Source organism: Lepisma saccharinum, chromosome 3, assembly GCF_977018435.1.
Source record: "Lepisma saccharinum chromosome 3, izLepSacc3.1, whole genome shotgun sequence".
NCBI classification, from domain to species: domain Eukaryota; kingdom Metazoa; phylum Arthropoda; class Insecta; order Zygentoma; family Lepismatidae; genus Lepisma; species Lepisma saccharinum.
Window position 1 is genome coordinate 58,739,546 of NC_139231.1, and position 20,748 is coordinate 58,760,293.

Here is a 20,748-nt window from a genome sequence, read left to right on the forward strand (position 1 = left end):
TGCTGTTTGTTTCAATTTCGTTAATTTTGCTTTTCAAGTAATCTCTTTTTTTACTTCTATATATATTTATAACTAACTAACTAACTCTCTAGCCTTCTTAAACCCGAAGGTTCATGGCTGCAGCAACACAGGCCTTCCATGTTTCCCTATCTTGAGCAAGATCTATATACTCTTTAACATCCCTACCGACTTCCTTTAGGTCCATCTCAACGTTGTCACTCCATCTTCGTCTTGGCCTTCCTACAGGTCTCTTACCATCAGGTTTCCCAACAAGAATCCTGTAAACTCCTCTTTCCTCTCCCATTCGTGCCACATGGCCTGCCCACCTAAGTCTTCTTGATTTAATTATTCTAATAATATCTGGACATGAATACAAATTATGTAGTTCTAAATTATGTAACCTTCTCCACTCACCTGTCTCCTCATCCCTTTTAGGTCCAAATATTTTCCTAAGGATCTTATTTTCAAATACTCTCAATTTATGTTCCTCTTTCAATGTAAGGGACCAAGTTTCACACCCATATAATACTACAGGCAAAATTACTGTTTTGTATATTTTAACTTTTAGTTTCTTAGATATTAAATGAGAAGACAAAAGTTTATGAAGAGAGGAGTAACATGCATTTCCTGAATGCTCATCATTCTCTGTCATTTGCAATAAAAACAAGTGGCTGCTATATTGGCCGATATCAAGTCACATAAAAGACTTACACAGAAGCACTGGCGTACGCAGGATCTTTTCGGGAGGGGCTGAAATTGTGAAGGTGTATAGGGCATAGCTGTTTTCTAAGGGGTGCAGCATACAATACACAATTCGGGAGTCATTTAAGGTGACTTTGCATTTACTACTATAGTTTTTCCCAGAGTTTTTCAATGCTTTTGAAAATAGTGATTATCTCACAATTTCGGAGGGGGCTGTAGCTTCCTGCTTGAATGTGGATAAAACAGAACAAATTCCACAGCAACCTTCACCCATCTCTCTCAAGAACTCCGCAATCATCTGACCTGGAAGCAGCCCAACATGATAGTAATGCTAGTTTCAAATACGTCCGTCCACCTTTCTTAGCCCACGAGTGTGCGAGCAGGAATTGGAAATGAAAGATTTCTTTTTATGCACAAAGCCTTTACCAGGTAGTTGCATGTACAGATTAGAAATAGGATACATGTCTTCGAGAAGTTTGGGTGCAGCTTTCTCTTTACCCACACCTTTGATCTTGTCAATCATCTGCTTCTCAGGAAGGTGGAGGTTTGTCCAGTAATTCTCGGGAAAGCTTTTTCCAGTCTGCCACAAAGGAAGGATGAACAAACTTTTAAAAGGAACAAATGTTGCTCTTGGCCTTGGTTCTAGCAACTATATGCACAGTAAGGCTAATCGGGACTGGACCTACAGTTTAAAGTGGAATCCGAACCACCAGGTATCGAATCTGGAACACCTTGATTACAAGGCAGCGACGTGACTACTGCGCCATCGGGGAGGCAGAATGCTGTTTAATTTTACATGTAGCTTTATTTTCCTTCCTTGATAAAAATAAACACTAAACTTGCATCAGTGTATTTATAAATATGTATAAATTCAATGGGTTTTGGATTAATAAAAGTTGCCATTTTTTCACGTCCACGGAGAAAAATCCACGTAGAATTCATGCATAATTCCCAGAATTCAAGGAATTCCCGGTGAGTAGCCACCCAGGTTTTAAATCCACATTGTGTGGCTGATGAGTGATGTTGAAAGAAGTTTACATTTTACAGCAAAACAAGTAATGAATGTGTATTTAAAACATATGCAACAATCAAATACAAGAAATAAGTAACGATATTAAATTCAGCGTAAAATAATTATATAAAAAACTTAAACATTCGCTTGCGAGCCTTGGCATGAGCAAAATGTTTCACAGCGTGTACAACTTTTAGCCATTCCATTTGCCTGTGCTCATTGTTCAAAATGAATATGTTTGTCTATCTTTGCTGAGGAGCACTATTCCGCAGATAATATTTTATTGGTTGAAGTTTCAAAAGTTCGCGTTCTATAGAGGCCACAGTTACAGGTAAAGTGAGGAAAATCAAAAAAGCAGTAAATAAAACTGCAAAACAAATGTATTTCCAGGATGAAAGTAGTGATGTCACGAATGGTCTCCAGTTTCGTGATCAGAGTCTTGCCAAAGGAGGGTTGATGGGAGTCATACTCATCATAACCAACCCCCTGTCCCAGTATTTCTTAAAAAGAACGTACTGTACACCCCCTTCGAAAACCCTGGGTACTCCACTGTTTGTGATATCTTCCATTGTATAGTGTCTGAATATATTGGGCATACACCCAATGGCGAAAGAAACAGTAGGCGAATTGTCCACCACCATTTTCATTCGGTCTGAATTACACTATATGATGACAATGAATTGAAAATAATGACTTCAATAAGCAAACAACAATGCCTGCTTCGAACCAACATCGTTTCATTCCTTAAAACAAAGTAATGAAAATAGCAGTGGACAATTTGCCTACCATTATCTTTGCCGTTGAATGTACGAGATTAGAACTAATGTCGCTGGTACACTTTTGAAATTCGTTTTTTGATAAATCAAGGAGCACCGCAGAACAAAGAAATGATTTTGTTGAAGGCCCGCAAAGTCTCTATTCTATCTTGCGGCATCCTGCTGCACGTACGTTTAGTACAAGCCTGTGTTACTTAATAAGTAATAAACAAGTGATATATTATTGTTTTCTCCAATTTCATATTTATTTAATTGTAGAACAAAAAAGGAAGGGTTATTCATTCTAAACTTTAAAAGAAAGCTGGATGGGGGCTCACGGCCCCAAAGCTCCAAACACCGCTTTCACCTCCGGTTTTTATAGCACTCTATAAAATAATACGTTTACTGAGCACACAAATCATTCTAAGTTGTTTAACTCCAATTGCAACAGATTTCTAAAAAATAACAATAAATTGATTTTTGATTACAATAGATACGACTGTCGGGAACAGTGGAGCAGCTTAACCTATGCCTTGTCCCAATGGAATCCATTAGAGGTGACGTCACAAGCAGACGATGAGTTGGAACTGAGTATACACAACGAGAAAATGTGTTTTCTACCTATACTTCGGAAGGCATAGCTTTAATTATTGCCACAGCAGTTATGAAACAAAATTATGATGCGTATCGTAGATCAATGTAAAGATGAGATTTCAGAGAATACGACTATATATCACACATACCTTACAGAGAATACGGTAAAGAATAACCGGAGTTAGAAAATCTTGCATTTTCATAACATTCCAGTTCCGAGCACAGCCGAAGCCGACCCGAACTCAAGTCGGCCACGCTGCTGCTATGGATCATGGAAAACCAGTAGCCTCAGGTGATTGAACCATTGGCTAAGATTTCTTTTGGAGCATTCGCTTTACTTGATTTCCTACTCCATTTATTCTTTACATTCTCACCTGTAAGGTATGTGTTATATATAGATGTATTCTCCGAAATCTCATCTTTACATTGATGTACGATGCACATCACAGTTTTGTTTCATAACTGCTGTCATAATAATTAAAGCTAAACCTTCTGAAGGAAAATAGCATTGAATTGGATAGGAAGAAAAGCATGTGTTTATTTGTTTAGACTCAGTCCCAGCGCGTCGTCTGCTGTAACGTCACATTATTGGACTCCATAGGCACTGCTGTGTCACCTATCATGGTTGCTAATTTTTAGCTCTTGGGTATGCCATAAAATGCCGCAGTTCGATGTATAAATATTTCATTCCAACTTTCAAATTTATCAATAACTAAAAAAATATATAGCCTTTGTGAGGGGCATAGGGGAAGAATGATAGCCCCTCAAGCATTTAATTCGCTCTTGGAGCAAGCCAATAAGATTGATAATTGTAGTTCGCCTACTTTTTTTTCATCACCTCAGTCAGTAACGAGTCTGACTACCATGCACAAGGTCCCGGGTTCGCCGGCTGGTTCAAATCCGGGAACTTTTCTAACGTTGGAAGCGGCCCTGGTGCCCACCCAGCATTGAATGACATGGGTACCTGGTGGAAACCCTGGGGGGTAAAGGCAGTCAGGGGCGTGATGCTGATCACATCACCCCACTCATGACCGGATCAAGAAAGTGTGGGGCATTGCCCCAACACCCCCTATACACCTTCATGGCGTGGTGCTAAGCACAGGGGAGCACTTTACCTTCTTTAATGATTTTTTTTACCTTTTACCCTGTGCGTCTTTGTGCATCCCCTGTTTCTTGTCGCCCCCTATCTTTCGTCATTCTTATCTTTGTTCGCCCCTGTCTTTCGTTGTCCCCTTATCATTTGTCGCATCCCATCTCTCGTCGCCCCTGTCTTTTGTCAATCTTATCCTTTTTCGGCCCCCTGCCTCTTTTGTCGTCCTTTTAACATTCATCGCCTCATATCTTTCATCGCCCCTTCCTTCATCATTCTTATTTCTGTCCGCCCCTGTCTCTCGTTGCCCCCTTATCATTCATCATTCTTATTTTTCTTCACCCTTTGTCTCTTTCATCTCCCCCTCCTTCGTCCTTCTTATCTCTGTTCGCCCCTGTCTCTCGTCGCCTCCTATCTTTCGTCATACTTATCTTTATTCGCCCCCTTATCATTCATCATCTCCTATATTTCGTCGCCCTATCCTTGATCATTCTTATCTTTGTTCACCCTCTTATCATTCGCCACCCCTGTCTTTCGTCATTCTTGTCTTTGTTCGGCAGCTGTTTCTTATCGCCCCATATCATTCGTCGCCTCATATCTTTCGTAATTCTTATCTTTGTTCACCCCTCCTGTCTCTCATTGCCTCCTATCTTTCATCGCACCTATTTTTAGCCACTCGTTGCACTCGTCGTTAAGCTTCCTGCTTCATAAAATAGCACAATATTGGCTTTATTGCATTTCAACCGTACATATTATTGAAGAAATAAAATAAGGCCCTCAAAGGTCTGTCGCCCCTCGGGTAGTGAGGCACCCTCTCTGCCCCGTCCCCTTTATTCCACTCTTGTATGTTTCTTAATTAACACTATGTGTGTTATATTTTATTCCTACTGTGTAAATTATTTATCAATATATGAAAAAAAAAAAAATGTCCTTGGTGACGGGAGTAGGCGGTCGCCTCCTCTGCCCCCCTTTAAACCAACCTTGTCTACAAGTCAACGGGAAAATATTATTATTTTGTTTAATGTAGCAGGTGATTGAGTGGATTCCCAGTAACATTTCATAATTCAATATCTGCGATAATAAGCAGGTCCATACTACAGTAGCTTCTAACTATTCGCACAGCAGGGGGGTGGTTATCTGGGGGGGAGTCCATATTTAAAGGAATGTAAGTGTACCATAGGCTTAACTCGGGGAACTCTTCTGGGGAGTTGATTGATGAAAAGCATCCATCATGTATGTATGTATGTACCGACAGGCACGTATCCAGGAATTCCTTTCGGGGGGGGGGGGGGCTGAACATCATATTTTTAAGGAGTATATATAGAACCTCACAATTGTATGTTTAAGGCCTGTGGTGGCGATTGGGTTCCAAAACAGGGGGGGGGGGGTACAAGGAAAATTTACTTTCTCGCAAAAAAAAAATGGGGACCAACTATCCCCTAAATGGTTGCCACTGTTTAAGGCTGCCATTTTAATCAGAACATGAAATCGGAACGTCTCTTACCCCTCGACTCCCGTTTCCATGCATTAACATTGTGTGCCAGAACCATCTGAGTGTGTGTGTTTGTCCATTTCTTCTCATCAAGCATCAACACATCTATGGTGTTTGAGTGTTTTTACGAAGCCGTTACACATGCATGGGATGGACAACGCGAGATTCAAACTGTGGGCTGTGAGGTGGACCCAGACAGTTCTCGAATATTTCTCTTGTTGGAGCCTGAACACCACTACTGTGGCTTGTCCTCCCATGTTTGCAGCTCTTATAAAAGCCGAAACCCACTAAAATGTTCATATTCAGGCCTCTGAAAACCCTTCCGTTCCCAACACATCTAATATTTCGCCTCCCAATATGATCAAATGCTTACTTATTTATTTCTAGTGACGTGCCCAAGGGAGGATTAGTGGGGTCATAACCCCATTTGATCCAGTATTCCTTTCAAAATGAACGTGAAAGACAGGAAAAGATGGCAAAATGAGGACTGACTACCAAAAATAGTATTCGTAACCCGTCTCCCTACCGATAATCCTGGGCACAACATTCTTTATCTCAGACACATTTTTTAAAATCAACTCACCAGAAGTTTTTTATCATTTCGTATTCGAGACAGGTTTGGATATTATCCTTTAAGGTGATTTTGCCTGCCTTCGCACCTAACCTTCACAAAGCCCTAATTTTCCATCCTTGTGACTTGGATCTTCAAGACTTAAGTAGATTTCAGACCGAAGGGATACAAGATACATGACGTATGGAATGAGCCAATCAACAAAAACGTTTCACACCATAGCGACACAAAAGGCCTCACAAACCAACGTTCGACGTGTGAAATTCTCAGGTAACACAGTGTGAAATCTCCCTTAGTATGCCACTGTCATTGTCACCTCGAAGCGGTAGCTTGTATTGACCACCGAAGAAAAATGTCTCCTCAACCGGTGGGAATGCCCCTCAGATTTCTTCTATCTCCTTTATTTTCTGTGCTTGTTAATAAAACTGGTAACATCTTACAATTTGACATACACAGAACATGTACTATGTAGCCTATACATTTTAGTGCAAACTCAGTCGAAGTCAATGGTGGCTCGGTGGCTCAGTTGGTAGAGCAATGGCATGGTATGCCAGAGCCCTGATTCGAGTCCTGGTAGAGCCTGCAATTTCCGTTAAAATAACTATATATGCAACATCTTCTTGCTTTCTCTTCTCGATATTCATAAAATTTTCGGCTGTCCCTTCATGGTAGTTAAGTATTTCTGTGTGTGCGAACCTAGTAGGCTTAAACAAAATTATTTATTTTATGCCATGAAATTCTCGGACTGCATACATGAAATTTTGTTCGGGCACAACTAAATCATCATTCAAAACTTTGATTTTCAGTTGATCTGTGAAGCTTATTTCTGTTTTAATAAACTGCTGAAATATTCACTTTAGAGAGAGAGACCTTCGATCTCTTTGGCCCTCGACCTGAACTAGCTGCACTACACTGAGGCTCCGGACATTCCGCTGTCGTCAATGTCTTCAGCTTTGGACCCGAACTAGTAGACTTCATTACTTTACGATATTCAGTCCTTTTTATTTTTGAATCACTAGATCTTACAAAGCAAGCAATGGACACTCACAGATCACAAATCAACTGTATGAATTGCCATAGTCTGAAAATTCTGAAGTCTCATTAACCGATTCTGTTGTACAGATCAACCAGTAAATTGAAGCCGCATATTTATATCCTTATTAAATTCTAGAATGTTCATTAGATAAAATGATTCGTTAATATTGCCAGTAGTTCGACTCCTTCTCTTATTCAAGAACGTTCCCTCTCGCGCTTTCCAGAGATTAAAAATTACAAAGAATCATCCTACATGTAGCGCTACCTTTGTTGTGCAGCTTCCAAAAAGTTCGCTGCGACAACACTGAAAGCGCAAGAAAAGTTTCCGTGCAATATTATCAACAACAGGGGTATATAGAACATTCTCCGTCTTTATAATTATGAATCTCCTTAAATTATTGTCCCAGTATTCAAGAAGACAAAAACATAATTTTATGATGTAGTATAAACTGAAAATTTCCTGTTTGTGTGTGTGGAAGGGGGGGGGCCTCAAGCACCCTGATCACCACCTTGGATACTAGCTATTGACAATAACAGGGTTATAGAACATTCTCCATCTTGTCTTTATAATTATGTGTCTCCTTAAATTATCGTCACATTATTCAAGAAGACAAAAACATAATTTTATGCAGTGTAAACTGAAAAATTTCCTGAAGAGGCGGTTCGAGTCCTCTGATCCCCACCTTGGATACATGCTATTAACAATAATAAGGTTATAGAACATTCTCTGTCTTGCCTCTATAATTATTACTCTCAAATTATCATCATATTATTCAAGCACCAATGACCTAATTTTATCTAACGTAATCTGAAAAATTTCCTGAAGGGGGCTCGAGGCCCCTGATCTCCATCTTGGATACGTACTATTAACAATAACAAGTTTATAGAACATTCTCTGTCTTGCCTCGATAATTACACTGTGCGACAATGAAAATTGCCGTGGAACAAAAACATGTTATTCCTATGGAGTTTAGTGCCCTGATGACGATAGTGAAACCAGTTTTTCGCTATCACCTAAACTTTTCTCTGGAAACGCAATTTTGTCCCGGCACTTATCCGCGCACGACTGCATGTTATTGTTGTCCCGGCAACCTGTTACTAGGGCTCGACAGTGCATAGGGTAGAGGGTGAAGAGGGTAGCCACTTGGTTGAGGTATAGTGGAGTTGTAGTTATTTGCATCAGTTGCTAGTGGGATCAAGCAGTGTCTGTTCCTGCAGTGCGTGTCGTGCAAAACTCCTAACGTGAAGAATGCTGTTTATGTGTGTTCGCATGTTTCTTGTGGTCAGCGATGTCTAGGAAGTGTGTTAATTCGCCAAACCTTTTCTGTTATGTGTGTGGCGAGTTTACGACGAAGTCCCAAAGACATCCCATTTCCCTGCTCGTGAAAAAAGCATAAGAGTTGCATTTTGAACCAAAGGTAAATGAGGGTAAGTGTTGGGTAGGACAGACTGATGTCCACGTTGCTCCCGCTATTCAAGAGGCTGGTTGCATGGAACCCACCCATTTATGCCATTTGCCGTACCACAGTTGTGGAGGAAACTTAGAGACCACGCAAAAGATTGCTACTTTTGTTTGACGAAAGTAACAGGAATCAATCTCAAGTAAATATAAACAAACAGTTTCATATCCAAATTTGGAATCTGCAATGCACCCAGTTCCGCATTCAGACTCTCTCCCAGTTCCAAAACCACCAGCGGAATGAACACTGGAAGATGAAACAGACGATGGTGGTGACCAACCAATAGATCACGAAGGTCTTGATTACACGCCATCTAAATCACAGCCTCAACCACAGCTATTGTCACAGACAGCATTGAATGATCTTGTAAGAGATCTAAGTCTTTCAAAAAGGCAAGCAGAATTGCTTGGGTCTAGTCTTCAAGAAAAAAACCTGCTACAACCAAACACTAGTATATATTCCCGTAAACGACAGCTTGATCTTTCCACTTTTATCTCAATGGCAGTGTGTCTGGTATACTATAATGACATAAATGGGCTGCTTACAGATTTTGGAATGATTCACAATCCGGAAGAATGGTGCCTATTAATAGATTCCTCAAAAAGTAGTCTCAAAGCTGTTCTTTTGCATAACAGAAACAAGAAACCTTCGATACCAGTGGCCCATTCCATTCAGTTAAAAGGAACCTTCGAGAAAATGAGACTGCTTCTGAAGTATATTGGCTATTCAAACCACAAATGGAAAAATCTGTGGTGATCTCAAAGTTCTGGGGTTGTGCTGGGAATGCAGACTGGTTACACAAAAATATTGCTGTTTCTTGTGTTACTGGGACAGTAGGGCAAGGAAAGACCATTATGTAGTGAAACAGTGGCCTTCGAGAGAAAGCTTCAATCAGGGAGAAAAATGTATTGACAAAGACAGTGTGCTGTTACCACCGCTCCATCTGAAATTGGGCTTCATGAAGAATTTTGTGAAAGCAATGGACAAAGATGGCAGGGGTTATCAATTTTTACTGTCCAAATATGCTGCGGTTAATAATGCAAAACTTAAAGAAGGTATTTTCATTGGGCCTCCGATTCGTGACTTGATGAAAGACATAACCTTTGAAGAGTTGCTGACAGATACTGAGAAGGAAATTTGGCTTGCCTTCAAAGATGTATGCAACAATTTCTTGTTAAACGTCAGGTCTGAAAATTACAGGGAACCAACGGAACACATGCTGGACTGTTACAAGGCTATGGGGTGCAACATGTATTTGAAAATACATTTCCTGCATTCTCATTTGGATTTTTTTCCGCCTAATCTCGGAGATGTGAGTGACGAACATGGTGAGCGATTTCACCAAGATATCACTGAGATGGAAAGACGATATAAAGGAAGATGGTCACCAAACCTTTTGGCAGATTACTGCTGGACACTCCTACAAGAAGTTTCACCGTCCACCCACAAACGGAAAGTTTCCAAACATGTTTCTAAATTGTAAATACATTTCAAGCTTTTTGCAGCTTTCTCGTACCTTTTTTATGTTTTGTAATAAAAACAATTAATTTTGTTCCCTGATCGGTATTTTATCCAGCTACAGGTTCCTCCTGTATTGTAATGGAGTAGTTTCCAAGTGTCGCGAAAGTTGCTACTTTGTTTTTCATGAATTACAATATATTGCTAACTATATGAAATATAGGCTAAGTGGTACATGTGGCATATCTTCTCCAGAAAAATTGGTACGTGATGGAACATTTCTGATTTCATTTTCGTAATCAGCGTATTAGATTTAGTAAAGAACACTTTATTTCATCTTGCGGCAAGACACAAAGTTCAAATTTATTGCACTGTGTTATTTTTCTCCATAAATTATAGTCACATTATTCAAGAAGCCAATAGCCTAATCTTATCTAGTGTAAGCTGAAAAAATTCCTGGGGAGGGAGGGCTCGAGCCACTGATCCCCACCTTGGATACACACACTATTAACAATAACAAGGTTATAGAACATTCTCCGTTTTGCCTCGATACTGATTTCTCTCCTTAAAAAATTGTCACATTATGCAAGAAGATAAAAACCTAATTTTATCTTCTAGTGTAAACTGAAAAATTTCCTGGGGGAGGGGGCTCGATTCCCGATTCCCAACGTAGATATGTGCTATTATCAATAATAGGGTTACAGAACATTCTCCGTCTTTCCTCGATAATTATTTCTCTCCTTAAATTATCCTCATTTTATTTTATTTCACACCACAAGGAACCAAAAACCTCATTTTATCTAGTGTAAACTGAAAACTTTTGGGGGAGGGGGGCTCTGGCCCCCAAAGCCCCCCCTTGGATACGTGCCTGTGTACCGTAAATATACACACACATCTCTAGGTACATACGTACACGTGTGCATGCGTGGGTGTGTGTGTGTGTGTGTAATGCATAGGGTTACCAGACGTCCGGTTTTTCCCAGACATGTTCTACATTGTAGCCCTATGTCTGGAAGGAATTTGAAAAATATCATAAATGTCCTACATTTTAAGCATCACATAATATTAATTAGGAAAATATGTGGTTCGCTTAAACAAACAGAAATCATGCAAGTTATGATGATATGGACTGCCCTCCCAAACTCAATAGTGAAATTTATTTTGATTCAGTCATTGCCCATAAAGAAAATAAAAGTCCCTGCTAGAACAAAAATGGAAGCAATTAATGAACAAAGTTTTGTGACTATATTCTGATGATGTCACTGTTCAGTGCATGAGTGGAATTTCTTGCCTTGGGGTTTATACTGATGGAACAAGGTGTTTCCCAATCTTATTCAATATTTTGGTTGTAAAGCAGATGTATAGAGAACAAAGTTATTCAGGGTGTCTACCAGCAAGAAAGTCGTGTAAGTCTTGAAATCAACAAGAAGGTCAAGAAGGCAATAAAAATAGAAAGGCAAGAACTTTTACTTGTGGTCAAGAATTTTTGTTATCACAACTGATTGGTTGATTTAGTTTATTTTACCTCGCTTTTGTCTCTTTGGTTAATCTGGAAGATGAATGGTGGTAAGATAAGATGGATATCCTTCATATGAAGGGACAATCACAAACATATAGAGACGACCCCCTCCCCCAACAAAAGTCCTACATAAAATTAATACTCTGATTATACTGGCTGAGAGCCCAGATGCCAGAGCCTTGCTAGTCTGCCAAATGCAGTCCAGGATGCATTAATAGAGAAATCAGGTCTAATTCTCTTGTTAAATACAGCTTCAGTTTTCATCTTAACTTTATCTTAATTTATCACGAAATAAATATTTTTTTCATGGGAGGGATGGAATGAAGAATGCGATAAACCAAGGGTGGGCTTGATAGCATGAAGCATATTCCCAATTACCCCATCCCACTATTCCTACCATGTGTCAAAAAGAAGTTATGAAACACATCCAGCAGGTCCGTAGCACGTAGAAGGTGGACAAGAACATCGCCATCTGCATTGGCAGACTTGGAGGCAGCACCAACTGCTTCACTCCCCTGTATGCCCACATGACTAGGGAACAAACAGAAGCGAACTTCAACTCTGGCAGATAAGGAGATTAACCATTGAAGGAAGGCACGTATCCAGGGGGAGTTCTTGGGGGACAATCCTACAAATGTCTAATTTAAATAGCAAGATTAAGTATACTGCATAATAAGTTGTAATATATTGGGAAATTCATATCTGTCTTTTTTACCTTTAGATGGAAGCTACTGATAATGGATGAGCCCCAAAATAAAATTCTGTCTGTCTGTGAGTCTCCTCAAAGGATGCACTGCACTACAGGATGCCTGATAGAGAGTGATTCCAGACTTTGGAGGACACTAATCGAATCATTTACAATAAGAACTTTCTCCAAATTATGATCATCAGCAAAGTACACTGTCTTTAAGACTGCATAGAGTTCTTCCATGATGATGGAACAGGCAGAATGTAAAGAGTAGCTGGAACTTTGTGAATCCACAACAAATCTGCAACCAACTGATTTGCACCAATCCATATCAAATACATTAAAATTGGTGCACTGCAAGCATAACTTTAAAAACCGCTACCGGTATTCTACCATCAGTGTTTCTGCCTCTGGGAGGGCAGTTCGAGACAGATCAATTAAAGGTGCAGGAAACTCCCAAGTGGGGAAGTAATGTTCTAAATTTGTTGTGGACAAACTATGCTTCATCAGTTTGATTCACTGATGCCCGTTTGCAACAACATTGCACAAACTTGCGAGTTTTAAAATCCACGGGTCAGGGTAACACTCGAGTTAGAATCATTTTTCATGGCGCAAGTCATGAAACCCCAGCTTTACTCTATGATAGCAGCTAGCCTCAAAGCAAGTGCCTAAACGTCATACAGATGGAAGCACGTGATTGGTTACCTGTTCCAAGAAGGCATATTTCCATTCATGGTTTGGCTGCATGACAGAAAAAAAGAGAAAGGGTGGAGGTAACGGGACTTTGGCATCTCCGTAAACAGTGACAAGGGACTGCCACAAGAAAAATTCATGCACGTGATAAAGATAAGGGAAAATATTTAAGTGTATAAATATTGATATTTTATTGCAGCTTGTGATCATAGTAAGTAGTTTTACAGTGATATTAGCAGTAGATTCCGATGTATACAAGTACTTTCACAATTGTTTATGGCTAGGACTATTCCACTTTCTTCGGCTACTGGGTGTTGTTTATGTTTGTAGTGGACGTTCAATTTTGCAAATTCTGTACTGCATAATGTGCACAGTAAACATCTGGCAAAGTATATATTTAATAACATACTATATATTTTTCGCTTTTTACATATGCAGTTTGAGTCTATTACTTCCCATTTTACAATTACTTACTTTTGAAATTCTGAATTGATACAATACCTGTTGCGCATGGCAGCCATTACTCCGCTGCGCGTGGGTTAACTCCACTTTTAATTGCTGATCTCCGAGGGTAAAGTTGACCCTCCTTTTACTCCCAGCTTACCTGGCGTTTCTGTTGGTGCACCAGATAATCAGCTGATTCGTGAGTTAATTCTGATTTTACTCTTACTTGTGAGTAAATCAACGTTGGTGCAAATGGGCATCAGTATTACTAGTAGTTAAAGTAGAAAATTTATATTAAATGTTCTGGTAAAATGTGTAAAGTAAATATTCTAAAACCTGTTTATGTTGGATTCTAAGTGTGAGGTTAATTCCATGTCAAATCAACCAGTGCATAAACCTTTGATGGCTAAATTTTGGTATACATGTTTCTTATCATTTGAAATATAGAAAATATTTTATTTTTATTTTTCATGTTGCCGGTTTCTGAGTTATTGAAATTTGAAAGTTGACATAATTGTCCAAAACCCACTCACCGCTGGAAGTTTAAATACAATTTGCAAGAGATCTGTTTCAACTACAGGGCTGGGCATGGTCTCATTTTAAAGCTTATGAAGAGGGCTTTCATTTGATATACAACATGCATGAAAAGTGAATTCCTTTCAAGACCATGCAATGATTTAAGTTAACGTATTTTACATAGCTAACCACATTATAAATACAGAAGCAATATTCACATCACAACAGTCATGTTCAAATTAAAGCTCATTAAAAGCTGAAGAGAATGACACAAATTTGAGGTCTCTACGTCAAATAGTTTTTGATCTACTTAAGATTGAGTTTCCAAAATTTGTAGAATTAAGACCAAAGAGTTGCATAATAGCAGGAGCCAGTGGTACCCACACTGCATGTGTTTGTACCACTCATCAAATTGTTAAACTAATGATAGCTGGAGCTCACTTAAATAAAATAACTCTCTCAGGATATGAAAATCCATTAAAAACATACCAAGATTGTCTTTCAAAAATAATGTGTAGGGTACCACAACATATAGTGTTTTCTAGATGAGTGTGATTCCTGTCCCAGAATAATTGATTTCAAGGAAGCCCTGCTAACAAGCCTTGAGGAAGAGATGATTGAAAATATAACCTACAAGCAGTGGATATCAGTGGATCGCTGTTCTTTTGAGACAATTACTAAATCCACAGAAGAATTTGTTCAAGATTTTTCAAATCAGTTGATCAACCTCAAGAGACACGATTTTATAGCCAAACAGCAACCAGTATATTTTTCTGAAAAGAAAAGTTCTCTAGTGCATGATGAAGCTGGGGTGACATGTGATTTTGCTGAAAATTACTCATTTATTCTACAGGATGAAGTACAAGGGTTCCACTAGAACAACTCAATGGCAACAGTTCATCCATTTGTAGTACAGTCCCTACCAAAAGTTTAAGACCACCTTGTCATGTGTTTTTCAGACAAGCAGAAAAATGTCCAATTATAACTCCATTAAGCCTTGTTTCCATGATTATGAAAAACTAAATATGCTGACCAAGGCAGTAATTTATTTTATTAAAAACATAAACTAACGTGATGTCTGGGGGAATGTGAACTTGTGTCTTACGCTAGTTTATGTTTTTAATAAAATAAATTACTGCCTTGGTCAGCATATTTAGTTTTTCATAAGCAGAAAAAGTACATATGCGAGTGCTTTTCATGAAATAAACACTTTAATACAAAGGAATTACAATGTAATGTTATTGAAAGGTACATCAAGATCAAGAAAGTGTAAGGGCATATTAATGCACTTATAACTAATAGAAGCAACTAAAGGTACAATTTGTAAAATCATTAAATCTGAACTTTCAAAATATACTCGGAAACAAACATTTCTCCTGAAATTAGATAAATGAAGTGTGAAATTTTAATAGTCAATAGGTCCACCTTTAAGTTTCAAGCACATTTGCACACGTTTTCTCATGCTGCGGACCAATTTCTGGCATTCTTGGGGCGTAATCTCATTCCATACTTCGGAGATAATGTTCATAAAGTTCCTGGACATTCGTTAGCTGGCGTCTAGCTACACTAAGACCAATGGTATTTCATAGGTTTTCTATAGGATTCACGTCCGGACTTCATGCTGGCCAAGGCAACAATGGAATTTCCCTGCTGACGTGTGGCAAGTCGCGATGTCCTGCTGGAAGATGAAGTACCCATTGTGGAGCTTCTGGGCAGACGGGAGCATGTTATCTTTCATTGTTTTGATGTATTCTCGTGAATCCATGGAGCCAGGAATGAATCTCAAAATCCCGGTCCCTGCAGCAGACATGCATCCGCAGATCATGACTGATTCACCCCCAACCTGAACAGCTTGCACAAGACATTTGAGGAGAAGTTTCTCAGTTGTTGGGAGCTGTACAGCACAAATCTCGATTCATCACTGAAAAGGACCTTACCCCAATGTTCCATGGACCAGATTATTTTATTTTTGCACCACTTCATATTATTTCTCTTATGTACATTGTTAAGCAATGGCTTTTTGAGAGGAGCGTAAGACACAAGTTCACATTCCCCCAGACGACGAGAAATGGTCATCTTTGAGACCCTTTTATTAGTGGAATCTTCAAATTCCCTCATTATTGCTGGAAGAGAGGCTTTACGGTTGTTCTTTGCCACTCTTGCGATAATCTGGTCCTTACGTACAGACTTTACCCTGGGGCGGCTGCAGCGTGGTTATCAACCAGCCTGTTTATTACCGAGCGTAATGAAAACAGGTTTGGACTTGCACAATGCTGCTACTCGAGATATGTCTTTCTGCGCCATCTATTGACACACATTTCAACTAATGACTGATAAAAATTGTTCACTCCAGCGCAGTCGCTGAGGAAGATATTGTTACCTGCAGACCTCTCAGTTTTCGATGTATTTTTATTATTTTGGGAATTTTAGAAGAAAAAAAATATAAAACACGAGAAAATTTTTTTGGATTTTTTTTGTGCCAAAACACAATGTTCCACAATACTGGAAAAAATTCAGTACTGTCATAACGATGTCGGTTACATGTATACACATTCATCTGTACTTCAAAATGCTGGATTTTTCAGTTAAGAAATTTGATTTTCCACTTTCTTATCTCAAAACTACAAGACGTATATCAATATTCTTTCGGCAATATATGCCTCACACACTATATTACTTCCATACAATTTCACTTACCAAAAACTTTCGGTTGGGATTCATTTATATGAAAAAAGTTGGTGGTCTTAAAATTTTGGTAGGGACTGTATATTTTAAGAACAATGAAGATATTCTAAAACATAAGAGTTATGTCTTCATTTCAGACTGCTTGACAACACAGTTCTTGTCCATGTTTTCCAAAGAAAGCTTCTAGATTTCTTGAAAACTGATTGTCTGCCAAACTTACAGAAAGTATATTACTTCTCTGATGGTTCAGCAGCGAAATATAAGAACCGCAAAAAAATTGTGCAACCATCATAGAGATTTTGATGGCATTGTGGCTGAGTGGCATTTTTATGCAACAGCACATGGTAAGAGAGTGTGTGATGGTGTTGGAGGGACAGTAAAGAGGCTGGCAGCCAAAGCTAGTCTCCAGAATCCTCTTTCAAACCAAATAATGACACCAGTCCAGCTATTTGAGTGGGGAAAGGAGAACATTGCATCAATAACTTCCTTTGTGACAAATGACAAATATTTGAAAGAAGAGAGACTTTTACAGACATGGTTTGGTGAAGCTGGACCTGTAACAGGGACTCAGAGGTTTCATGCATTCATACCAGAAAGCACAGAAAAAGTGGAGACTAAAGTGTTTTCTGCATCTGTTAAAGGTAATGCAGATATTGAAAATGTACCCTTTGAACAACATCACAGGTTTATTAGCGTGTGTGTATGATGCCAATTGGTGGGTGGGATGTGTACTTTCGAAAGATGATGTAGAACATGCCTTTCTTGCATCCTTGTGGTCGAGCACAGTCATTTAGTAAATCCAAGGCCACCAGATGTTCTAAAATTCCCAAGACACACAGTCCTTTGCAAAGTGGACCCTGTAACAGCCATCGGTAGAACATACCAGCTGAAGCAAGAGGAGATGACACAAGCATCATAAAAGGTAAAGGTAAAGTGCTCTCCTGTGTTTAGCACCACGCCATGAAGGCATATAGGGAGTGTGGGGGTAACGCCCCACACTTTCTTGATCCGGTCGTGAGTGGGGATGATGTGATCGATGAGGGGGACAAGATAGTCTTTTGCCCTCCGGTCGCACGCTATATTTTTTCCAACTTATGTTCCGTTTTGAAAATAATTGGAAAAATATTCTTGCACTAGTTAAATGAACATGGACTCAAGTTTTCGGTACCAGCAAGAAGTAAGTGACAGGAAGATCCATTTGGAGATAAGTATCGCAGCCACGTCTCAGCAAATCAAGAGTAATGTGCAATTATCCCTGTAGGAATTTGCTGCTTCAGTTACCAGTTTTCCTTTGAATCTTCCAGGTATTATATGTACAGGTGCGGTCGGTGTGAAACAATAAACCCAGAGTACCCCAGTGGAAAGGAGGGGCAGGGGCAGATAATTTTAAATCTCTTCTCTTTCATCTACAACTACATTGCATGGACGCAAGGACTCCAAATCAGGGGGCCAGGTGGAGCTTGAGCCTTCTAGGTAAAAAGTTGAAGGTGGAAAAAATTTGAGGCAAATGCCAGACAATGTGGTGGTCTAGTCGGTAGGGGCTTCTGACTCCCACGCCTTTTCCGACCTTGTCCCTGCATAAATCGACTCCGTGGCTCACCTAGTCTCAAATGAATGGTAACCCTGGGAGTTAAATGTGGCCGGAGCTTGGTGCTGATCTCACCAGCTATGAACATGACGTCTAAAACAAAGAGTAAACTTTTAATAAATCTAAATGGCCAAGAAATAAAAGTTCATCCCTTGATTGTTCCACCTCTACACAATGCTTTCAGTATTGCCTGATGCAAAGAAACCACAGAGGAAGGGCAAGATTGTCATTTTGCTCCCCCCTTCCCCCCCCCCCCAGAGTTACGCTCAAAAAAATGAGACTATATGTATTTCGAGTTATCTTGGTTTTGAAGAATATTTGGAAAAATATTTTTGCATTAGATTTGTAAACGTGCACTCAAGTTTCCGTTAACAGCACGAAGCACGTGCCATCACAGTCAGGTATCTGCAAAACAATTATTATGGTTATTAGAATGGTTTGTGGGGCTATCCATGCATGGTTCGTGGGGCTACACATGCATGGTTCGTGGGGTTTTCGAACCTGGAAAAAAATACAAAATGAGTAACATGAAAGTAGGTATTTTTCGGTGAAGAAGGTTGCAACACTGCAAACCCACTGATCATCGACAACGCTAGTCACGATTTCTCTGCCATATTGTGTGCGAGAGGAACGAACAATAATTACTCGATATTTGGAAAATTGAAGCTATTTTCGTGAGAAAAGCGAAATCCCACCTTAAACAATGCATAATAGGTAAGTACGAATGTAAAAAATGACGAAATGAACGAGTGAAATGTGTTTTCCCTATACCATACTGGGTAAATATACGATATTGCCCGAACACCTCTCACTCGTTTATTTCGTTAATTTTAGCATTGATACTTATCTATTCTGCATTGCGGAAGATTCTTTAAGGTGAAGTTATACCTTTTTCCATAAAATAGTGTCAACTTTTCATATTACGAGTCATTATTTGTATTCCTTGTTCCGTTTGGGTAACAGAGAATATGGCATGCACTTGTCATGGATCATCAAGGGTCGTGCTTGTTTTTTGTCGATTTGGAGTGGGTATGCAGTGTTTCAACCTTCTTCACCGAAAAATACCTACTTTCGTGTTCATTATGTCATCACAAACCATTCATGATAGCCACAAAAACCATTGACGGATAGCCCCATGAACCATTGACGGATAGCCCCAAAAACCATTCACGATAGCCCCAAAAAACATTCACGATTGCAACACGGACCATTTCCGGCAAGGTTAGGTTAGGTTGGGTTAGGTAAGCATAGTTAAAAAAAAGAAAAAAATCTCGTTCGTAAAAAAAGGCACGTTTGGAAACACTGGCGAGTGTCACCCCATACTGTTACCATCATTTCATATGAAACAATGTAAATTCACTACAATGTGAAAATTCTATGAAAAGTAAAGAAATGAGAAATGATACAGAACTATTGGACGTGATTAAAAGTTGATAGATATTGAACGCACGCAGTTTTGTAATTAAATATAATTAACGCCAACGTCATATTGGAAATAGAACTAAAAAAATAATTTTGGAAACCCTTTAGCATTCCACAATTCTTTGTTTTAACCATGAATCTGGTTCTTGGTTTGGATTAACTTTCAACTCAACCGGGATGCAAATAATTCCACATTCATCCTCATTAGGATTTACTGTATATGTTCAACATCATTGTTCAAGATTAGACGGCATTTAATCGCATCCAAGAGCATGGGTTTAAACAACGATCTGTCAATAACTAGTAAATAAGAAGTTAATAGCCAAGTACATTGTACATATGTTTCGACTTGGTCTCTTGCAGAAAGCATTTGAAACACAAACACGTCTGTCATTTGTTTTAATCAACAACGCAAAGAATCACTAACCTTACAGGGTCTCTTGGGACACGAAAAAATGAGAGGTGCGGTTTTCTCGATTTTGAATTATTACAATAAAATGCTACACAATACGCCATCAGTTACAATTAAAATTTCGTAAAATTCATTATAATCACGACTCCAAAATAAAGATTGCAGATTGGCGAAAGCACAGACTACCCCGCCCAAAGATTCACACAAACTAATAGAGATTAGTTCAAAAGTAACGACTCTCTCTTGTGAGCGGTGAACGACTCGTTCACCAGAATTGAACGACACGTTCAAAGAGTCGTATGTGTGCCACGACTCCTCCGCCCGCCAAGCAACTATTATTCCATTATTCCCTCTCCTTTCCACGAATTTTGCGAGGAAGGCGCATGCGCAAGTGTATACTCGCCTGGCGGCCGGAATTTTTGAAAGCAAGTCGATTCTGCGGGCAGCAAATGGGTACTGGAGAGGAGAGGGAGGGGGTTCCTCTCTGTTCCTTTTCCCTACCCCTAGTTGAGTAAAGCTGGCTGAAACGTGCCGTGTACTACGATGAGAGGGGAAGGAGCATGCTCGCGAGTCGACTCTTTCCTTCGTTCAAAGAGTCAGCGCTAAAATTAC

General features: G+C 39.4%; 1 protein-coding gene across 1 annotated transcript in view; it reads right to left on the reverse strand.

The window, feature by feature from the left end:
* LOC145985801 (uncharacterized) overlaps positions 1–20,343 on the reverse strand; it is a 65,013-nt gene extending 44,670 nt beyond the window's left edge. Inside the window, exon 1 of the mRNA XM_083119887.1 lies at positions 20,152–20,343. Coding sequence (XP_082976013.1) covers positions 20,152–20,240 — 89 coding nt within the window. The 5' untranslated portion in view covers positions 20,241–20,343. The remainder of the gene's footprint in view (positions 1–20,151) is intronic.
* Between the last annotated feature and the right edge of the window lie 405 nt (positions 20,344–20,748).